Source organism: Pseudochaenichthys georgianus, chromosome 20, assembly GCF_902827115.2.
Source record: "Pseudochaenichthys georgianus chromosome 20, fPseGeo1.2, whole genome shotgun sequence".
Lineage (NCBI taxonomy): Eukaryota > Metazoa > Chordata > Actinopteri > Perciformes > Channichthyidae > Pseudochaenichthys > Pseudochaenichthys georgianus.
The window spans coordinates 20,640,581-20,659,664 of NC_047522.1; the positions used below are offsets into that span (position 1 = coordinate 20,640,581).

A 19,084-nucleotide genomic window follows, 5' to 3' on the forward strand; every position below is an offset into this window, starting at 1 on the left:
TATGTTCCTGCCTGTTGGCGGCAGCTGATAGAGGTGTTATGGTTCTATGTTCCTGCCTGTTGGCGGCAGCTGATAGAGGTGTTATGGTTCTATGTTCCTGCCTGTTGACGGCAGCTGATAGAGGTGTTATGGTTCTATGTTCCTGCCTGTTGGCGTCAGCTGATAGAGGTGTTATGGTTCTATGTTCCTGCCTGTTGGCGTCAGCTGATAGAGGTGTTATGGTTCTATGTTCCTGCCTGTTGGCGTCAGCTGATAGAGGTGTTATGGTTCTATGTTCCTGCCTGTTGGCGGCAGCTGATAGAGGTGTTATGGTTCTATGTTCCTGCCTGTTGGCGGCAGCTGATAGAGGTGTTATGGTTCTATGTTCCTGCCTGTTGGCGGCAGCTGATAGAGGTGTTATGGTTCTATGTTCCTGCCTGTTGACGTCAGCTGATAGAGGTGTTATGGTTCTATGTTCCTGCCTGTTGACGGCAGCTGATAGAGGTATTATGGTTCTATGTTCCTGCCTGTTGGCATCAGCTGATAGAGGTGTTATGGTTCTATGTTCCTGCCTGTTGGCGTCAGCTGATAGAGGTGTTATGGTTCTATGTTCCTGCCTGTTGGCGTCAGCTGATAGAGGTGTTATGGTTCTATGTTCCTGCCTGTTGGCGGCAGCTGATAGAGGTGTTATGGTTCTATGTTCCTGCCTGTTGACGTCAGCTGATAGAGGTGTTATGGTTCTATGTTCCTGCCTGTTGGCGGCAGCTGATAGAGGTGTTATGATTCTATGTTCCTGCCTGTTGGCGTCAGCTGATAGAGGTGTTATGGTTCTATGTTCCTGCCTGTTGGCGTCAGCTGATAGAGGTGTTATGGTTCTATGTTCCTGCCTGTTGGCGGCAGCTGATAGAGGTGTTATGGTTCTATGTTCCTGCCTGTTGGCGGCAGCTGATAGAGGTGTTATGGTTCTATGTTCCTGCCTGTTGACGTCAGCTGATAGAGGTGTTATGGTTCTATGTTCCTGCCTGTTGACGGCAGCTGATAGAGGTGTTATGGTTCTATGTTCCTGCCTGTTGGCGTCAGCTGATAGAGGTGTTATGGTTCTATGTTCCTGCCTGTTGGCGTCAGCTGATAGAGGTGTTATGGTTCTATGTTCCTGCCTGTTGGCGTCAGCTGATAGAGGTGTTATGGTTCTATGTTCCTGCCTGTTGGCGGCAGCTGATAGAGGTGTTATGGTTCTATGTTCCTGCCTGTTGGCGTCAGCTGATAGAGGTGTTATGGTTCTATGTTCCTGCCTGTTGGCGGCAGCTGATAGAGGTGTTATGGTTCTATGTTCCTGCCTGTTGGCGGCAGCTGATAGAGGTGTTATGGTTCTATGTTCCTGCCTGTTGACGTCAGCTGATAGAGGTGTTATGGTTCTATGTTCCTGCCTGTTGACGGCAGCTGATAGAGGTATTATGGTTCTATGTTCCTGCCTGTTGGCGTCAGCTGATAGAGGTGTTATGGTTCTATGTTCCTGCCTGTTGGCGTCAGCTGATAGAGGTGTTATGGTTCTATGTTCCTGCCTGTTGACGGCAGCTGATAGAGGTGTTATGGTTCTATGTTCCTGCCTGTTGGCGTCAGCTGATAGAGGTGTTATGGTTCTATGTTCCTGCCTGTTGGCGTCAGCTGATAGAGGTGTTATGGTTCTATGTTCCTGCCTGTTGGCGGCAGCTGATAGAGGTGTTATGGTTCTATGTTCCTGCCTGTTGGCATCAGCTGATAGAGGTGTTATGGTTCTATGTTCCTGCCTGTTGGCGTCAGCTGATAGAGGTGTTATGGTTCTATGTTCCTGCCTGTTGGCGTCAGCTGATAGAGGTGTTATGGTTCTATGTTCCTGCCTGTTGGCGGCAGCTGATAGAGGTGTTATGGTTCTATGTTCCTGCCTGTTGGCGTCAGCTGATAGAGGTGTTATGGTTCTATGTTCCTGCCTGTTGGCGGCAGCTGATAGAGGTGTTATGGTTCTATGTTCCTGCCTGTTGGCGGCAGCTGATAGAGGTGTTATGGTTCTATGTTCCTGCCTGTTGATGTCAGCTGATAGAGGTGTTATGGTTCTATGTTCCTGCCTGTTGACGGCAGCTGATAGAGGTATTATGGTTCTATGTTCCTGCCTGTTGGCGTCAGCTGATAGAGGTGTTATGGTTCTATGTTCCTGCCTGTTGGCGTCAGCTGATAGAGGTGTTATGGTTCTATGTTCCTGCCTGTTGACGGCAGCTGATAGAGGTGTTATGGTTCTATGTTCCTGCCTGTTGGCGTCAGCTGATAGAGGTGTTATGGTTCTATGTTCCTGCCTGTTGGCGTCAGCTGATAGAGGTGTTATGGTTCTATGTTCCTGCCTGTTGGCGGCAGCTGATAGAGGTGTTATGATTCTATGTTCCTGCCTGTTGGCGTCAGCTGATAGAGGTGTTATGGTTCTATGTTCCTGCCTGTTGGCGTCAGCTGATAGAGGTGTTATGGTTCTATGTTCCTGCCTGTTGGCGGCAGCTGATAGAGGTGTTATGGTTCTATGTTCCTGCCTGTTGGCGGCAGCTGATAGAGGTGTTATGGTTCTATGTTCCTGCCTGTTGGCGTCAGCTGATAGAGGTGTTATGGTTCTATGTTCCTGCCTGTTGGCGTCAGCTGATAGAGGTGTTATGGTTCTATGTTCCTGCCTGTTGGCGGCAGCTGATAGAGGTGTTATGGTTCTATGTTCCTGCCTGTTGGCGTCAGCTGATAGAGGTGTTATGGTTCTATGTTCCTGCCTGTTGGCGGCAGCTGATAGAGGTGTTATGGTTCTATGTTCCTGCCTGTTGGCGGCAGCTGATAGAGGTGTTATGGTTCTATGTTCCTGCCTGTTGGCGTCAGCTGATAGAGGTGTTATGGTTCTATGTTCCTGCCTGTTGATGGCAGCTGATAGAGGTGTTATGGTTCTATGTTCCTGCCTGTTGGCGTCAGCTGATAGAGGTGTTATGGTTCTATGTTCCTGCCTGTTGATGGCAGCTGATAGAGGTGTTATGGTTCTATGTTCCTGCCTGTTGACGTCAGCTGATAGAGGTGTTATGATTCTATGTTCCTGCCTGTTGGCGTCAGCTGATAGAGGTGTTATGATTCTATGTTCCTGCCTGTTGGCGGCAGCCGATAGAGGTGTTATGGTTCTATGTTCCTGCCTGTTGGCGTCAGCTGATAGAGGTGTTATGGTTCTATGTTCCTGCCTGTTGGCGGCAGCTGATAGAGGTGTTATGATTCTATGTTCCTGCCTGTTGGCGGCAGCTGATAGAGGTGTTATGGTTCTATGTTCCTGCCTGTTGACGTCAGCTGATAGAGGTGTTATGGTTCTATGTTCCTGCCTGTTGGCGTCAGCTGATAGAGGTGTTATGGTTCTATGTTCCTGCCTGTTGATGGCAGCTGATAGAGGTGTTATGGTTCTATGTTCCTGCCTGTTGACGTCAGCTGATAGAGGTGTTATGATTCTATGTTCCTGCCTGTTGGCGTCAGCTGATAGAGGTGTTATGGTTCTATGTTCCTGCCTGTTGGCGTCAGCTGATAGAGGTGTTATGGTTCTATGTTCCTGCCTGTTGGCGTCAGCTGATAGAGGTGTTATGGTTCTATGTTCCTGCCTGTTGGCGTCAGCTGATAGAGGTGTTATGATTCTATGTTCCTGCCTGTTGACGTCAGCTGATAGAGGTGTTATGATTCTATCTTGTTATGCAGCATGTTGATGATGATCTCTGAACTAGCTAAATACATGGGTCTGGGGTAGAGTTCTTCAGAATTGACGTGGCAACTCACCCGTGCAGTCAGATCGTGACTGCTGTGACTTGTGATGTGAATTCTCCGGCCGAAACTCCAAATAAACCATCAGTGTTTGACATCAAAGCTCCTGCCCTTCCCTGAGTCGGTGACTCCCACTGCATTGCTGCTACACAGAAGTTTCCCTTACAGTAGGGAAATAATCTGCTCAAAAAGCATAAATGACCTGATTTACACAAACTGCCTGCAGTTATTAAGATCACTGTTTGAGTAAATGTACAGTTTATTTGTTGATCTGTATTGTTGCTGCATATTATATGAAATATGTCACTTTAGATAGGGGTTTTACGGTTTACTCAATGAAAGAAAAAGCATCCAATTGGGTTGGGACGCATTGCTTTACACCGTCTTAATGAGACTCGTTGTCTTGTCTTATTGCAGGTGAACAGAAAGAAAACACACTGCATGAGACCAGTTTGTTTACTAGCAAGTGATTTTAAGTATTAACATGTTTGTGTGGGAATCTGGTTTGTTTGCTTTTAGGTAAAAAAATAAAATATTTCCCTAAAAAGAGTTTTTTTTTTATTGAATTTGAATAACTGATGAATTCTTTGGTCCATTAAATGTCAGAAAATAAGGGAAAGTCCCCATTGAACCTCCATAACGTTCTCCAACTGCAAGGAAGTGAAACAGAAACTATCCACTGAGGTTACAGAAACAGTTAACACAAATAAACACAAAACATAATAGAACAACACTTCCATGCATAATGTGAACCATTGCAACATGTAAAATGATTCAAGACAAAGTTTAAATAATGACAATACTTTTATTGGACTGGCCCCAAACTGTGGCACACCATCATGTGCAACACGACCCTCAGCCCATTGGTTTGTGAAATCCATAAATCATGAATAGTGCAAGACAGTGTCACTGCAGAAACTTTATACATTTTCTTAACTTGTATCTAAACAAAAACAGGTGTGCGGTGCATTTCACCTGGTGCTCTAAATATTTTTTAACTTATTATTCTTGACAATTACACCTTTAAGGGGGACCTGGGGAGGAAAGAAAACATTTTGTTAAGATGTATTTTTAACAAAACAGAAGTCTGAACATATTGCATTTCACCTACAGTTCAACACACTTTGGGTACATTAACATCTTGGTTCTCCTCTCATCGCAGAGCCTGACAAAGATAGAACACAAATTAATTGCATGCAAAGAAATGTAACAGTGTTAACAATGTTATTATATTAACCTCTCTCCCAGTGTAATGGGGGTGGCTCGTCGTCATCGTTATCCTCGTCTCTTGGCCTGTGGTACATCACTTTCCTCTGAGTACTCGTGTCTGTGCAGTGGATAGGAGCAGAACATAAAACCAGGAGAGAATTCAATTTGAAGATTTCATTAATGCTTAGAGAAGAAGCATGTGCTGTATCTATGAATTTAAGAAAACAGCAATGACAAGGAAACACCTCAGAGCCCAGAGGTTTGAGTCGTGCCTTTTTTTTGTACGTCAATCTTTTTATAGTGAGTGTAAACTAAAGAGATTTCAAATGCTTCCCGCAAAAATTCGAACGATACTTCACCAGGTGGATCTGATTTTAAATGCGTTTTGTTCAGGGTTCATACACTTTTTCACCAATGATTTTCAATTTTGAATTGAATGACCTTTACCTAATTTTCCATGACCAAAAAAAGTACTCTTTCTCAGCGGTACCACTGAAAATTGTTTATTTTAACATGGAACAGGAAAATAAAGTCTGAAACATGTTGTGCCTATCTAAAACAAATCAAATAGTAGGCTTACTAGCTTCTACGCTAAAGCAACTCAAATCTCTCACCAGCAAAATACCTCGTCAGTTAAATGCCATTTTACGTTTCATTACTATACGATACAGTATTTATTATCATTATAGTATTACTATTTCGGCGATTAGATCAAATATAAATTATATTTTATGCAACTTTAGTTACATTTCCATGACTTTTCCAAAACTTTGGGAAGAATATTGTTTTCCATGACCGTAAGAACCCTGTTTGTTATATTTAGAGCTGCAAAATGATTGACGGAGAATGAACTTGAGCTTGTATTTTCTGCAGGATATTTGAGTGACTTCAACCTTGTCGTTGCAGGGCGGCTGCTTGTCTCCGCCTGGGAATCAGATCACCGTCTCCCCACCTGCCTGGGTCTGCCATGGCCAGATCTTCTCTGCAGGGTCCGTCTATAAAAAGGGTTAACTTATTCAGTCCATATTTGAAACATGGTTACATAATTTGACAAAAAAAGGCAACTTACCCAGACATGTTCTGCACTGCAGCTCACTACCAGTCATGTCTCCGGCCTCATCAGCTGGCTCCTGCACGCTGACATCATGACCTCCCTCCTGGGTCACTGGATCGGAGGGAACTTTGTATTGGCCTCTTTTATACCAGTGTTTTGCGGCATGTCTCAGTGGGACAGACGGGGGCTTTTTGGGTGCAGAATGCTTCCTCACAACCACTCTGATGGGCTTCTCGCAGCCTCTCTCAAACATTTCGTCCTCAGAGTCTCCGCCCTCATCCCTGTATATCTTGGAGCTGCGGACTTTACTCCTGGCTACTCCTTTAGCGAGGCTTTTCCCACAGCAGGCGCACATGAACCTCTTCGATCCTGGCAGCCGCACTTCTTCCACTTCATTAGCAGCTTGCGGAGACCCACTTAGAACCTCTGCAAGCCTCCTGCCTGTATACACATGTTTGGGGAAAAGATCTGCATCGTCCAGATCCGTGGAGAACATCTCATCTCTGGAGGAGAGCTCGTCCAAAGATGGACTGAGAACGCTCATCCGCTCATGGGTGGACGGCATGGACAGGTAGTTGTAGTAGTAGGGAGCAGTACGGGGGGAGAGGGAGGTGGCTGGAGCATCTCCGGGGGTCTGAACACTGTCAAAAGGCAGCTTGAGGATCTGGTGGCTCTGACAACTTTTGTGATGTTCAGCCTTTGTGACTTTGTCAACACTTCTAGCATATTTGAGTGCCTGCTGACTGAAGGTAAAAGCGGAAGATGGAAGGATTGGATCCACTCTATGTTTTGGGAGCTCTTTGGCGTCACATTTGGGAACACTTTCATTGGTTGCTGAGATATCTGACTGGACATCTGCAACCTCTGCAAGGAGGAAGTGTTCATCTGCTGCTGGCTGCTTCAACTCAGGATACTCTTCGTGAATAGAGGAGCTATCAAGAGGCAACTCCCCTTCAAATCCTGCTGACCAGCATCCCGCGGGGCTCAGGCCATCTAAGCTCCGTCGGCTGGACTCGCTGTCATACACCGCTGTGGTGGAGTCACTGACGGTCACAGCTGGAGAATCAGAATAGCTGTCATCAGACGGCGAGGGAAGGATGGGACTCTGCTCTCCACTTTTCTTTTTTTCTCCTGGAGAAAAGATTCCAGATGAGTGTGAGGTGACTCCCGAGTCGAGCTCTTTCTCAGCGCCATGCAGCTCAGTGGCTCGCATTTGATCCAGGCATTGAATGAGTTTGGTTATGGGGTCGCTGGGGTCGGTTTGAGCCTCTGAACAGGCCATTTCACGGCGCTCGTAAGGCTGTGGCTGCTGGTGGTGGTGGTACTGCTGCTGCTGCTGCTGGTACTGATGGCGAGGCATGTCATGCCAAGGAGGAGCCTGGAAGCGGGGCTCAAACATTCGCCTGTAATCCATTGGATATAGCGGGGACTGTGGGTATACAAACCCAGGATACTGCATGTACTGGTATGGCTGCATGCAGGGACGACCATAGTTTAGACCTGGGAAATAAAAATATGCATTTAAGTGCAATACTGACGACTGACAGTAGTGGAGAGGAGAATATTAAGCACGGTGTGGACTCAAGTCACACATTTGATGACTTTAGAGTCAACACAATTAAGACAAAAACCGGACAAGAACACCAGTGACTCCTTTTGCGTTGAAAATACTTGATAACTTCCTTCCTCTAAAGAACAAATATTTAAAAGTATGTTATTTAAAGAGCCCACTATTCTAAACTTATTTTCCCATATCTTAGTGCTTTGTCAAGAATTAAGATTCAATGGCTATGATATCATAGGCACAGTAGCTACAGTGCAGTCTTTGGCCGTGACAAATCACAGGTTTCTCCAAGAATGCAAAATAATAGACAGAGAAAACCGAATAGTGCAAGGGAAAGTGGTGCAAAAAAAGAAATGCAGTAAAATACATTTCTGGTGAAAAATGATAACATTTAATGATAAATGTAATGATAAATGATTAAATCGGTTGATACCTCCAGGTAAGCCATACTGACTGTATGGGTTATTCATCTGCCACTGCTGGTACATGTACTGTGGTTGAGAAGGTGGCTGGACATAGAAGAAAGGTCTGGAATGTTGTATTCTTTGTTGTCCGTTCCCCTGTGTGTGTGGTTGTTTGCTTCCATCTACAGGAAGCAGCCGTTAAACAGTTAGATAATATTGTTTTCAAGCAAGTACTGCCCGCACATTGGGGTTAATAAAACACGGTTAAAGTTGGATATGCAAGAAGGAATCTTTACCGTCCATTTTCTTTCACGTGCTTGCTCAACCTGTTAGAAATAAAACACTGCAGAGGAATGAAAACAACCAAATAAATATCCCCTGGCTTCGAAAAATGAAAGTTCCGTTTAACAGTCAATTTTTCGACAAACAAGCAGAAGCAGAAACACTTTTTCGCTCAGGTCCACATAACGTTCTGCTTACACAAAACGACGCCTCACTGCCAATTAGTAATATAGGAAACACCTGCTGCTGCTAGCTAGCAAATTAGCTTCGAGTTTCAAAAGTGTCAGTTAAAAAATAATGAAATGTATCAAACGTATCAGCATTAAAAGCAAAAGAAAATGGAGACTAGCATAGAATCATTTTTCTATGTTTAAAAATGGTTTTATGTTGTTGACAAAAGTTCCAAATTGGCAATATAAGAAGATTTGTAGCCACACATATTAAAAACACTAATTATGTTCAGAGGTGGGACATAACTTATTTACTTAGGTTCTTTACTTATTATTATTACTTATTTGAGGCAATAAAACGACTTCCAATGTATATTCTCTATTTGTCCAGCAGAGGGCGCAGATACTCTGTTAAAAAGTACTGGCCGCTTAGTCTGGACGCATGCGCAGTATCCTCATTTGGCCTCTACTTCTTTCAGCGCTTATGATGCGCTGAAAGGTTGTCCGTTGCTCGGCGCTTCAACACAACTGTTTAACGTCTAAATTCGGCTTGAGGAGCTTACTTGACACTTTCTGATCACCAGAGAAGCTATCGCGACGATTTACTGTGCGTGGAGTCCGGCTACAGTCACTGTAAGGAAGCGTGGATGTTGATTGTTGGAATGGTTAACTTGAAAAGTGCCTCTAGCTTACGTTTATTTAGCTCATTTAGCAGTTAGCCTCTTAGCTGTGTGCCTGCTAGCAAGCATGATCGCTCGTTAAATGTGTTTGCTGCAGAGGGTTTGTACCTTTTTGATGGCCTTTCTAAAACCATTCAATAATTGACCAGATAATATGAGACGCTTGACTGTCCAGTATGTGTGACCACCAGACAGGGGCTAACAACTACGTTACCCCGGAACTGTGGAGCTAAAGTTGCTAACTTGCCGCGAGTGACAATCAAGTGTCGCTACATGAGCTAGCGATATAACATTATATCGATGCTAGCTGTTAAGATGTATTGGTCAGTTTATCAAAGCCAAGGGTTGTTTTACGTGTATTTTGAAACAAATGAACATGTATCACTATCTTTGTCGCCTTACCCAACATCAGCAAGATGTGCATTTTGCAACAGGCCCGCCTGTCTAATGTTACTTTGCCATGTTTTAGATGGCAGGCAGGGTTTGTTTTGGAAATGGTGGGTAACGGTAACTTGCTAATGTATCTGTCCATCCAGGATCGGTCTCGTCCAAATTAATTGTAATGATACAAGCTTAATAAAGATCAGCCTTTACTTCAGTGAACCGTTAGTAAGCAGTTTGTTGGGGTTAAATACGTCACTAATGTACAGTCGTAGCTTGCTAGGTAGCTAGCCAGTTATCTAAGCTAGTGCGTTGGAAGTTGATGTATATAGATGGACTAACGTTGTAAGGATGTGTCATGTGAAAACCTTAACTTAGCTATATCATGTACACGTTGTTGGTACACTGTAGGCCTAAATAGTAGTACAATGTACATGTATTCGAATTCAAAATGACTGATTTGCATTTTACTTGAGTATCTCAAATGTTCTGCTACTAAATAATTCTACCACATCTCAGAAGTAAATAGTATACTGCAGTTGTCTGGCAGCTTAATGTTGATTGTTTTTCTGATAAAATGAAGGATGACGTTTTTCTTTTGGATAGATAAAGTCCTCTTATTTCTAAGACTCAATTACCATTCGGAAAAACCGTCTTGGATCAACTTAAAAATGCCTCATCACAAAGCTGGAAACAGAAATGTGTTTTTGTCTGAGCTCATGAGACTTTTTAGAGATACTTCACATGGTTCTCACAGGGATACCAACATTACATACATGAGTTAAAACATCACAACCGTAAACATCTAAAGCAGTCAAATGCATCATACACATTAATGTGGCAGTTATGATGCATAAAGGAAAACACTGATAGTAGCAACAAATACATGCTTTTACTTAAAGGGGACCTATTATGCAAAATCCGCTTTTCCATGTCTTTTCTACATCAACATGTGTCCCCTCTGCGTAAAGAGATTCTGAAAGTTTCAGGAAAAAATATTTGCTCACTTTTTGTCCTGATCCATTTATATAAAAACCTGTCTGAAAACAAGCTGATCAGATTTTGGCCACTTTATGATGTCATAACGTTTTTTTGGCTTGTGTAACCCCCACCTTATCACCTGAATCTCCTCCTAGAGCACCATTGTGTTCTTTTTAACCAAATCTCTCTCAGAGGGGTGTGGGGAGGGGCTCCTTATTTTCATCTAAAGTAACAGACAGAGAATCAGCACTTTGGAAACAGAGGGGATTATGGGTAATGCTACAATGCATGATCCGTTTGGTATTTGGAGCCAAACACTTCAGAAACATGTTTTGTATATATCTGAGACCTATAATAAAGTAATGAAAAACAGTATAATTGGGGACCTTTAAATAATGTATTAAATGCTTTACATTTACACACGATCGGAGGTTGTCTCGGGTGTTTGTCAGTATGGGCATCCAGCAGATCTGATTCAGCGTGGAGGTGGCTGTAAAATGCACCATTTGAGATAAATATTCTTCCCAGTACTTTGTTTTGATCAAATCAGGAGTTGGAAAGTGTTTTGTTCCCATGTGTGTAGCGCCCTTCTAGTCAATCTGACAGTGTTGTTGTGGCATCATTGCACACAGAAAGATCTAGGCCCCAAAAAAGAGAAAGGAGATTATGTTGTCACGCTATGAAGTTGGGGCATCTTTGCTAATGAATCAGAGTTGTGTTGCAAAGGGTTATTTTCTCTGTCCCTCTAGTTTCCATGGATTCTTGACTCACCACCACTCGTTTTGTATTTCTCCTGTGTTTTTCAGGCGAGCGCTGATGTAGCAGGGTTGCAACAGTTGTGGTGCTCTCCCTCTACCTCCGATCCTCCCCGGTGCCTCACTGCATGACCTCAGACATCCGATAGCTCTAAGAGAGGAAACGACCCCTTCCTCACCCAGGACCCTACCCCCTGGACTCCTGACTGCCACACTCAGTAGCCATCTCCTCTTTCAACTCATCTCCAGAAGAAGGAGCAGTGCATATTTTTCCACATAGGAGTTGAACACCTCCACTTTGGTCAGTGGAGGTGTTGAAGACCTCTCCCCCCACGCCCCCTTGTTAGCTCTCTTGACTTTTTAAAAATATACATTCTCCCGGTTGGTTTGAGCCCGGTTCTGCCGGCCGTGTGACTTTTCAAAACTGGGGCGCGATTCATGGGATGCAACCATGTCGGATCTCAGTGAGCGCAGGCCGGTCAACACGGACTACGCTGTCTCCCTGCTGGAGCAGCTCAAGTTCTTTTACGAACAGAAATTACTGACTGATGTTGTGCTGCTGGTGGAGGACTCGGAGTTCCCGTGTCACAAGATGGTCCTGGCAACATGTAGCTCCTATTTCAGGTGAGTGCTGCAAGTGTGCAATAACTTGTGTGTGTTTGGGACTTCTGTTTGGAATGACTATTTTAGTGATGATGCTTTGTGTGGTGGGGCTCTTCTGAATTAGTCTCCTACAGTTTCAATGAATCATGCAACACGCAGTGTTTAACGAAAGCAATTATTCCCTTCAGTGTCATTTTGACGATATGTTGTCATTGTGAAGCGAGGTTGTTATGTCTGCAAGTGCTCACCTCCTACGGTTACAATGAATAATGCACAGCGTTGTAGAGTTATACACTCTTTACACGCAGGACGGAAAACAAGGGGATGGTGTTTCCTTGAAAGCCGGGCTCCTTCTGCGCCAGTTATTCCGTGTCGGATGTATTTCACACAGAACAAATGAAGCAATCGCTAACCTATAGTCGTACAGAAGCATCCCTCAAGGCCCTGAGGAGGCCTCATTTGAACGCACAACATTGCATAATGAAGTGTGTGCACTGCGGTGAATATGACAGAGCAGCAGCCTCGGCTCTGGGAAGAGTCCATCTGTACTTGACAGGGGCTTCATTTGAACACGCCGTCTTACTCTGCGTCTAACCCCTCCCTCTCTCACTGCACACACGCTCACACATGCATTCCAAGAAAAGGTCCTGACAACTTGATGCCTCTCTCACACCCAGCTCTTACACGATCTCACCCCCTGTTTCCCACACTCTCGTGATCTGGTGCGAACATGCAAAGCATTTCCCCTGCAGGGTTCAGAGGTGTCGCAGGCTACTACTCCTTCCTTTTCTCTCTCTGTCATGCTGCCTGCGCTTCCACCTCCCCTCCCCTCGCACGCCTCCCCGCTTCAGGGAAAGAGGGGAGAGTCTGGCGAGTGCTGTTGTATGGAGGGGAAAGTCTGGTCACGTAGGTCTTGGGGAGAAATGTAGAGAAAGGGGAGGGAAAAGAGGGAGGGGGTGGGGTGCAAGGGTATGCCTGCAGGGTTGTGTAACACAGCCTGGAAGGTTTAGCCCCTGCTGTGAGCAAAGCAGTCGCACCCCCCCAAACTCCATACAGGAGGACGGAGCGGTTTTGCAGGCACATTATTGCAAGTGACAAAATGATAAATAATTCAGAACTTAAAGCTACACCTTTTAAAGTATCCTATACAAGAGTACAAATCACGCAAACATGTTCTCCAAGGAGCTGGAAATAGTCAACATTTGGGCTTTAAAAATCCTTAGGATTAATTGATTACCTTACATGTTTGGTCATTTTCTGACTCTGGCAAGTGCAGCACAGAAGCATCAGTGCACCATAATAAATGCAAATGACCAGTTTAAGCCAATAACAGTTCTCCAGATGCATAACATTTGAGTAATAGATGCAGTAAGGAGGAGTCCAGCTGGAGACAAACTGTGCACAGTAAGCCCACCAACCAGGGGGGGGGGGTCTGTCACTTGTTGTCACTAATGAGAGAAACTGGCTTGGTTGGGCATGCTAATCAGTGTACACCAGCTGTAAAGCATCAAAATCAGTTGTGACTTCTTCAAATACGGCAGTATCCTACAATCCTGCACTTTTCTTAAGAACAAGAATCTGTTAAGTATAAGTTAAAATAAGTGTTATGATGATGTGCCAATTTGGGCAAAACAGTGCAGTTGTCTTCCTAATTCAGTAACTCTGTGTACTGATGGATGTTCCTTGGTGTTCCTGCAGGGCGATGTTCATGAGCGGCCTCAGTGAGAGCAAACAGACCCACGTCCACCTGAGGAACGTGGACCCAGCCACCCTGCAGATCATCATCACCTACGCCTACACGGGCAACCTGGCCATCAACGACAGCACGGTGGAGCCGCTCTACGAGACCGCCTGCTTTCTACAGGTCCGTGTAAACACTTGCTGTTTTTATTCAAACACTATGTAAATCTACCAATTAGATTACCCAATCTTCCTATTTACATCTTTAAATTACTATGGTTGTCAGTCTCTACTCTTGTAGCCGTGTCCTTTGATTCAGAGTGAAATGTCTTGTCTGACTGTGGTCTCTTGTCCCCTGTTCAGGTGGAGGACGTCTTGCTGCAGTGCAGAGACTACCTGGTGAAGAAGATAAGCGCTGACAACTGCGTCCGCATGCTGAGCATCGGCGACCTCTTCAGCTGCAGCGAGCTCAAGCAGAGCGCTAAGCGTATGGTGGAGCACAAGTTCCCCATGGTGTACAGGCAGGAGGCGTTCCTTCAGCTCTCCCACGAGCTGTTGATCGACGTCCTGAGCAGCGACAACCTCAACGTGGAGAAGGAGGAGACGGTGCGCGAGGCGGCCATGCTGTGGTTGGAGTACAACATGGAGGCCCGCTCGCAGCACCTGTCTTCGGTGCTCAGTCAGATCCGCATCGACGCGCTGTCCGAGGTGACGCAGCGCGCCTGGTTCCAGGGTCTTCCACCGAACGACAAGTCCGTGGTGGTGCAGGGCCTCTACAAGTCCATGCCCAAGTTCTTCAAGCCTCGTCTAGGCATGACCAAGGAGGAGATGCTGATCTTCATGGAGGCCATGTCAGAAATGCTGGGTGACGGATATGTGATGGCCGGGGGTCTGCCTACCAGAGTAGTGTGTTACAGCCCGCAGGCGGAGAAAGTGTACAAGCTCAACAACCCCCCAGGAGACCTGCAGAAGGTGGGGACTCTCGTTACACCAGACAATGATGTGTTCATAGCCGGGGGGCAGATCCCTCTCAAAAACTCTATCACCAACCACGGCAAGAGTGGAAAGCTACAGGCGGTGTTCCGCTCTGTCGACAGCTTCTTCTGGTTCGACGCCCAGCAGAACGCCTGGGTCCCTAAAACCCCCATGCTGTGTGCCCGAATCAAGCCCTCCCTGGTCCACTGCGAGGGCTACATCTATGCAATCGGAGGAGATAACGTCGGAGGAGAGCTGAACAAGCGCACGGTGGAGCGCTACGACTGCGAGAAGGACGAGTGGAGCATGATGAGCCCCCTCCCATATGCCTGGAACTGGAGCACCTCTGTGGTGGCGCACGACTGCATCTACGTGATGACCCACGACCTGATGTACTGCTACTTCCCCCGCGCCGACACCTGGGTAGAGATGGCCATGCGCAAGACGAGCCGCTGCTTCGCCTCCGCCGCTGCTTTCGGGGACCTCATTTTCTACATCGGCGGCCTCCACGTGGTCAGCAACTCTGGCATCCGCTTGCCCACGAGCACCATCGACGGCTCCTCTGTCACCGTGGAGATCTACGACGTCAACAAGAACGAGTGGCGCCAGGCTGCCAACATCCCTGCTAAGCGATACTCTGACCCCTGCGTGCGGGCGGTGGTGCTGCTCAACTCGCTGTGCATCTTCATGCGCGAGACCCACATGAACGAGAGGGCCAAGTACGCGATCTACCAGTACGACATAGAGCTGGACCGCTGGTACCTGCGGCAGCCCGTGTCCGAACGCGTGCTCTGGGACCTGGGCAAAGACTTCCGCTGTGCTGTGGGGAAGCTGTACCCCTCCTGCCTGGAGGAATCCCCCTGGAAACCCCCAACCTATCTCTTCTCCCCCGACGGAGCCGAGGAGTTTGAGGTGGACGGGGAGCTGGTGACCCTCCCTCACGTATAGCTCTTGACCTCCCCTCCCCTACCTCGCTGACTGAACCAGGAATCTGTAACGCTGAGGGATGAACATGAAGGGGGGGCGGATCACTTCTCTGATATGAAAGGGTTTGACGTTCTCTCTGTTGTGGAGGGATCTCCTCACGTGCAGCCCGGAGTGAAAAGATGCCCCTCGGAAACACAAGTAATCTGTCATTTGTGACATCTGTTAGATATTATTACAAGTCTGTCATACTGTTTCTACAATGTGATAATCTAAACGTCAACTTATTTTGTGATGATGATGATGATGATGCACTTAACTGGTAAACCTTCTCGGAATGACAATGGCAACTGTACCAAAATCCCCTAGCCCCCCCCTCCCCCCATCCCTTCTGATCCCCCTCTCCTCTTTTTCTCTTCCCTCACCACTGATAAATGAAACTGTGGAAAATCTATCTCTTAGAGTATAAGGCTTGAAAGGCTCTTGGAAAAGTTATTAGTTTGCTCCTTTGTGGAAGCAGCAGCTGTCGTTACAATGGCTCCCGAACGAGATCCACTAACACAATGTTCCATAGAAACTTCTCAAAACAATTTTAAAGCATGATATTGAGCTTGTAGTTTGTCAAATAAAATATGCAGCACAAGGTCCATTGTATGAAAATGTTCTCAATCTCACATCTCATGGCCTTTAATCTCGATTCTCTTCCCGTAAAACTGAGGCTACAAGAAGGTCCAGTATGTAGACATAGTGCTAAGATTTGTTTTGTAAAACTACTGATAAATGTTCAATATTCAACCTTTTTTAAGCTACTTTTGTCGCATAATAACAATTAAAACATCTGTGTGGCAACTGAGCAAAGAGGATGCTTTAAGATACATGTCTGAAAGCTGGACCTTGATGTTTGGATACATTTAAGCAGAGCTGCTTCTAAACCGTATTTTCATTGAAGACCACAAGTATATTAAATAAAGGAATTGTCTTTAGTCTATAAGATGTCATTTTAAAAAGCTCAAATTGTCTACCCAACACAATTGTATTGCTGAAGTGTTTAAACTTCACCTTGATATCTGTATCCTAAGTGTTCTTCTGACTTGACGAGCATTTATGTACATTTTCCATTTCGTACGCATTTTAACTATAATCCTGCTTATATCTGCTTTGTAATTTTGATCTGCTCCAAAATATAAAATGAGTTTGATCCATTGCTTCACCCTTCCAGCAAATTCCTTAAAAATTAGGCTAGTACTTTTTATTGAAATTCTGTTGACAAACAATAATGAAAAAACGCATTAGTTGCAGCTCTACTCAAATGATGAAATGATTGACAGTTGTCCTTTCAGCACTGGTTCAGACATGTTTGCTTGCTCTCGTCTCCATTTAAATCCATGTTTACTACAACTACCCTCCTCCACAAATGAGCAAAAATAAGTATTAGATTACCTTTTAACAAACGGGATCCGTGTTTTTCTTCTGAAGGCCCCCGCAGACGAGAGGAACAGGGGCTGTAGTTTTTGGGAGGAGGGGGAAATGAGTGAGGAGAGGATTTAAGAGTGGGTGACTGCAGGTCCGGTCACCCTCACCTCTCCTCTGTCCTCCTCCCCCACCTCTGTCTTCCACACAGCTCGCAGTTTACACCTCACTCCATCCATCGTCACATGATCATGAACATTTTTCTTTCCACAAGGGTCTCTACACAACTCCACTCTGTAGGTTTCGGGCTCATGCATTTTTTTATTTTTTCCCCCAAGCTGCTGAAATATATATATATAATAAAATATATATTTTTCATATGTTTAAAAGACAACTGTTTTAGTGTGGGGGGAAATAACCAGGTCTATTTTGTATTAGTGTCTTTTTTTAATTTAATATCAAACATTACTGTAGTGTGATTGTGGGTAGATGTCCATTTTCCTATCGGATTGAATTTTTTCTCAAGTGAAAATTGAGGAATCTTGCTGCTGATTGGTTGTGAGAAGAGAGGGCTGGCCCACGACTGTTGCTATGGAGTTCGTCCCGGCAACCATTATCAGCAGTGGAGAGGGCAGGTTATAGTTGGGGTTGGGGATGGGGAGCAGGGGTCTTCCTCCTACCTTTAAAAACATGAGCACAGGTGCTTCATGACAAACCTTACTAGCATGTTTGGCTGCATCATATTCCTTTGGCACTGTATTTTGAATGAACGTTAATTTATTAAAAAACATACCAAAAACGTTCCTGAAACTGACTCCCTGCTTCTTTTGTTTAGACTTGGTGTTTATTTATTTGTTAACCCTTTCATGCATAGAGGTCACTACAGTGGACAGCTATTCAAAAGGTGTTTTCTATGCATTGTTGCACCATCAGCCACTACATAGGACTCTATTGCATCATCCCATACACTGCTACTCAGTGCCAACTCAGTGTAAGTGCATCATAAATGTCTCTCTAAAACAAGATGGACGACAGAAAGCCACATGGACCAAGTCACCCATCTATATCTTGCCAATCCTTTCATGGAAAGCGCTCCCTGAAGGCATACAAAATATGGTGACATCAAGTAACAACTAAGGAATCATATAATTCATAAATCAAAGTATTGATTTTATGTTTGCAGGAAATCATGGTTAACCACCTGTCCACTACAGTGGACGTCATGCATCACTACAATTCATACTGGTACTGCTGCTGTTGTTCCCAGGGCCGTCCCTCCCTACTGGCAGATCATGCAGACTGTGTGGGGCCTCACCTTGTGGAGGGGGGCCTCATCTGAGGCGCGCGGCACGGTTTCGCTGCTGCGAGGCTCCAGTAGCACTCGTCAAATAACTGTGTGGAGCCTCAAATTGGCCCCTGGCCTTGGTTATTCTTGAAAATACTTAATCTGCAATATATTTTTGGGCCGTAAATCAATATACTTATGTTATTATAATGTAATTTTACGTTTTCACATCTTTGACTGAGGTTTTCATAATTCATGCATGAAACGGGTTAAATGTTTACCTTTCTTTGTCAAAAAAACTATCAAATATTGAACTGTTTTTGATACTTAAAGGTGGGGTAGGTAATTTTGGAGAAAGCAGCTCGAGTGCGCTAGAATTTGAAAATACACAGCCGGAACAAATCTGACACTTCCTTACAGAGCCCCTCCTCCAACACACACGAACGCGCACATGACCAATGAGGGCACGAGATAAGTGTGTGCCCCGATGGAAGGCTGACAGGCAGGTAGGCCATCCAGTCACTTTAGCCGGGCCGGCTCAGATGATTGGTCGTGCTTTTTACAGCGCCACGGCTTCCACAGATGACATTCTTTTATGGATTTGTTGTCAAAGCACTTAAGATATTCATTGCTCTCGGATTTTAAGAGCATTCCATGGAATATAACAAAGTGTAACTCGAGCCGGTTTCTTAAACTTACCTACCCCACCTTTAACACTACAAACATTTTTTATTGGTTACCAAAAAAGTTTTTGGACTGTGGTGTTACATTTCTCAATAGATGTGTAGCTAATATGTTTGAGGTGCTTTATGGCTAAGGATACATGATGGGAAATGATTAATAGTTAAAGATCAGAACACTAAACAATGCCAGTTCTGTAATGTATCAAGAAAAAACGGATACAAAATAATCTCTTGATATATTTATCTAATTAATCAGACAAAATCATTGTGTAAAAA

At 45.0% G+C, this 19,084-nt stretch overlaps 2 protein-coding genes across 4 annotated transcripts; one reads left to right on the plus strand and one right to left on the minus strand.

Moving 5' to 3' along the window:
• Window positions 1-4,553: 4,553 nt before the first annotated feature.
• On the minus strand, window positions 4,554-8,496 carry LOC117466083 (bucky ball-like). 3 transcript variants are annotated; one of them, XM_071206921.1, is made up of 7 exons: window positions 8,296-8,496; window positions 8,029-8,181; window positions 6,047-7,531; window positions 5,871-5,972; window positions 5,006-5,095; window positions 4,892-4,933; window positions 4,554-4,802 (listed from the first exon to the last, which is right to left on the minus strand). In XM_071206921.1, the coding sequence occupies exons 1-6, from the start codon at window positions 8,300-8,302 to the stop codon at window positions 4,902-4,904; spliced, it is 1,869 nt and encodes a 622-aa protein (XP_071063022.1). In that variant the 5' UTR covers window positions 8,303-8,496; the 3' UTR covers window positions 4,554-4,802; window positions 4,892-4,901. The 3 variants fall into 3 exon arrangements, with proteins under 3 accessions (XP_071063022.1, XP_033965116.1, XP_071063023.1); XM_034109225.2 differs by having other exon boundaries at window positions 4,880-4,933; XM_071206922.1 differs by lacking the exons at window positions 4,554-4,802; window positions 4,892-4,933; window positions 5,006-5,095 and having other exon boundaries at window positions 5,866-5,972.
• A 414-nt stretch (window positions 8,497-8,910) lies between these two features.
• Window positions 8,911-17,643, plus strand: kbtbd2 (kelch repeat and BTB (POZ) domain containing 2). Its single transcript, XM_034109223.1, has 4 exons — window positions 8,911-9,084; window positions 11,300-11,872; window positions 13,550-13,715; window positions 13,895-17,643. The coding sequence occupies exons 2-4, from the start codon at window positions 11,700-11,702 to the stop codon at window positions 15,452-15,454; spliced, it is 1,899 nt and encodes a 632-aa protein (XP_033965114.1). The 5' UTR covers window positions 8,911-9,084; window positions 11,300-11,699; the 3' UTR covers window positions 15,455-17,643.
• Window positions 17,644-19,084: the final 1,441 nt, after the last annotated feature.

Excerpts from the sequence above, each read along its gene's own strand:
- kbtbd2 (XM_034109223.1), top strand. The coding sequence starts at position 11,700 with ATGTCGGATCTCAGTGAGCGCAGGCCGGTCAACACGGACTACGCTGTC. Across the intron at positions 11,873-13,549 it reads ACATGTAGCTCCTATTTCAG|GGCGATGTTCATGAGCGGCC; the intron begins GTGAGTGCTGCA and ends GTGTTCCTGCAG. Across the intron at positions 13,716-13,894 it reads AGACCGCCTGCTTTCTACAG|GTGGAGGACGTCTTGCTGCA; the intron begins GTCCGTGTAAAC and ends TCCCCTGTTCAG.
- LOC117466083 (XM_071206921.1), bottom strand. Across the intron at positions 7,532-8,028 it reads TCAGTATGGCTTACCTGGAG|GTCTAAACTATGGTCGTCCC; the intron begins GTATCAACCGAT and ends TTTATTTCCCAG. Across the intron at positions 4,934-5,005 it reads CCCATTACACTGGGAGAGAG|GCTCTGCGATGAGAGGAGAA; the intron begins GTTAATATAATA and ends TATCTTTGTCAG.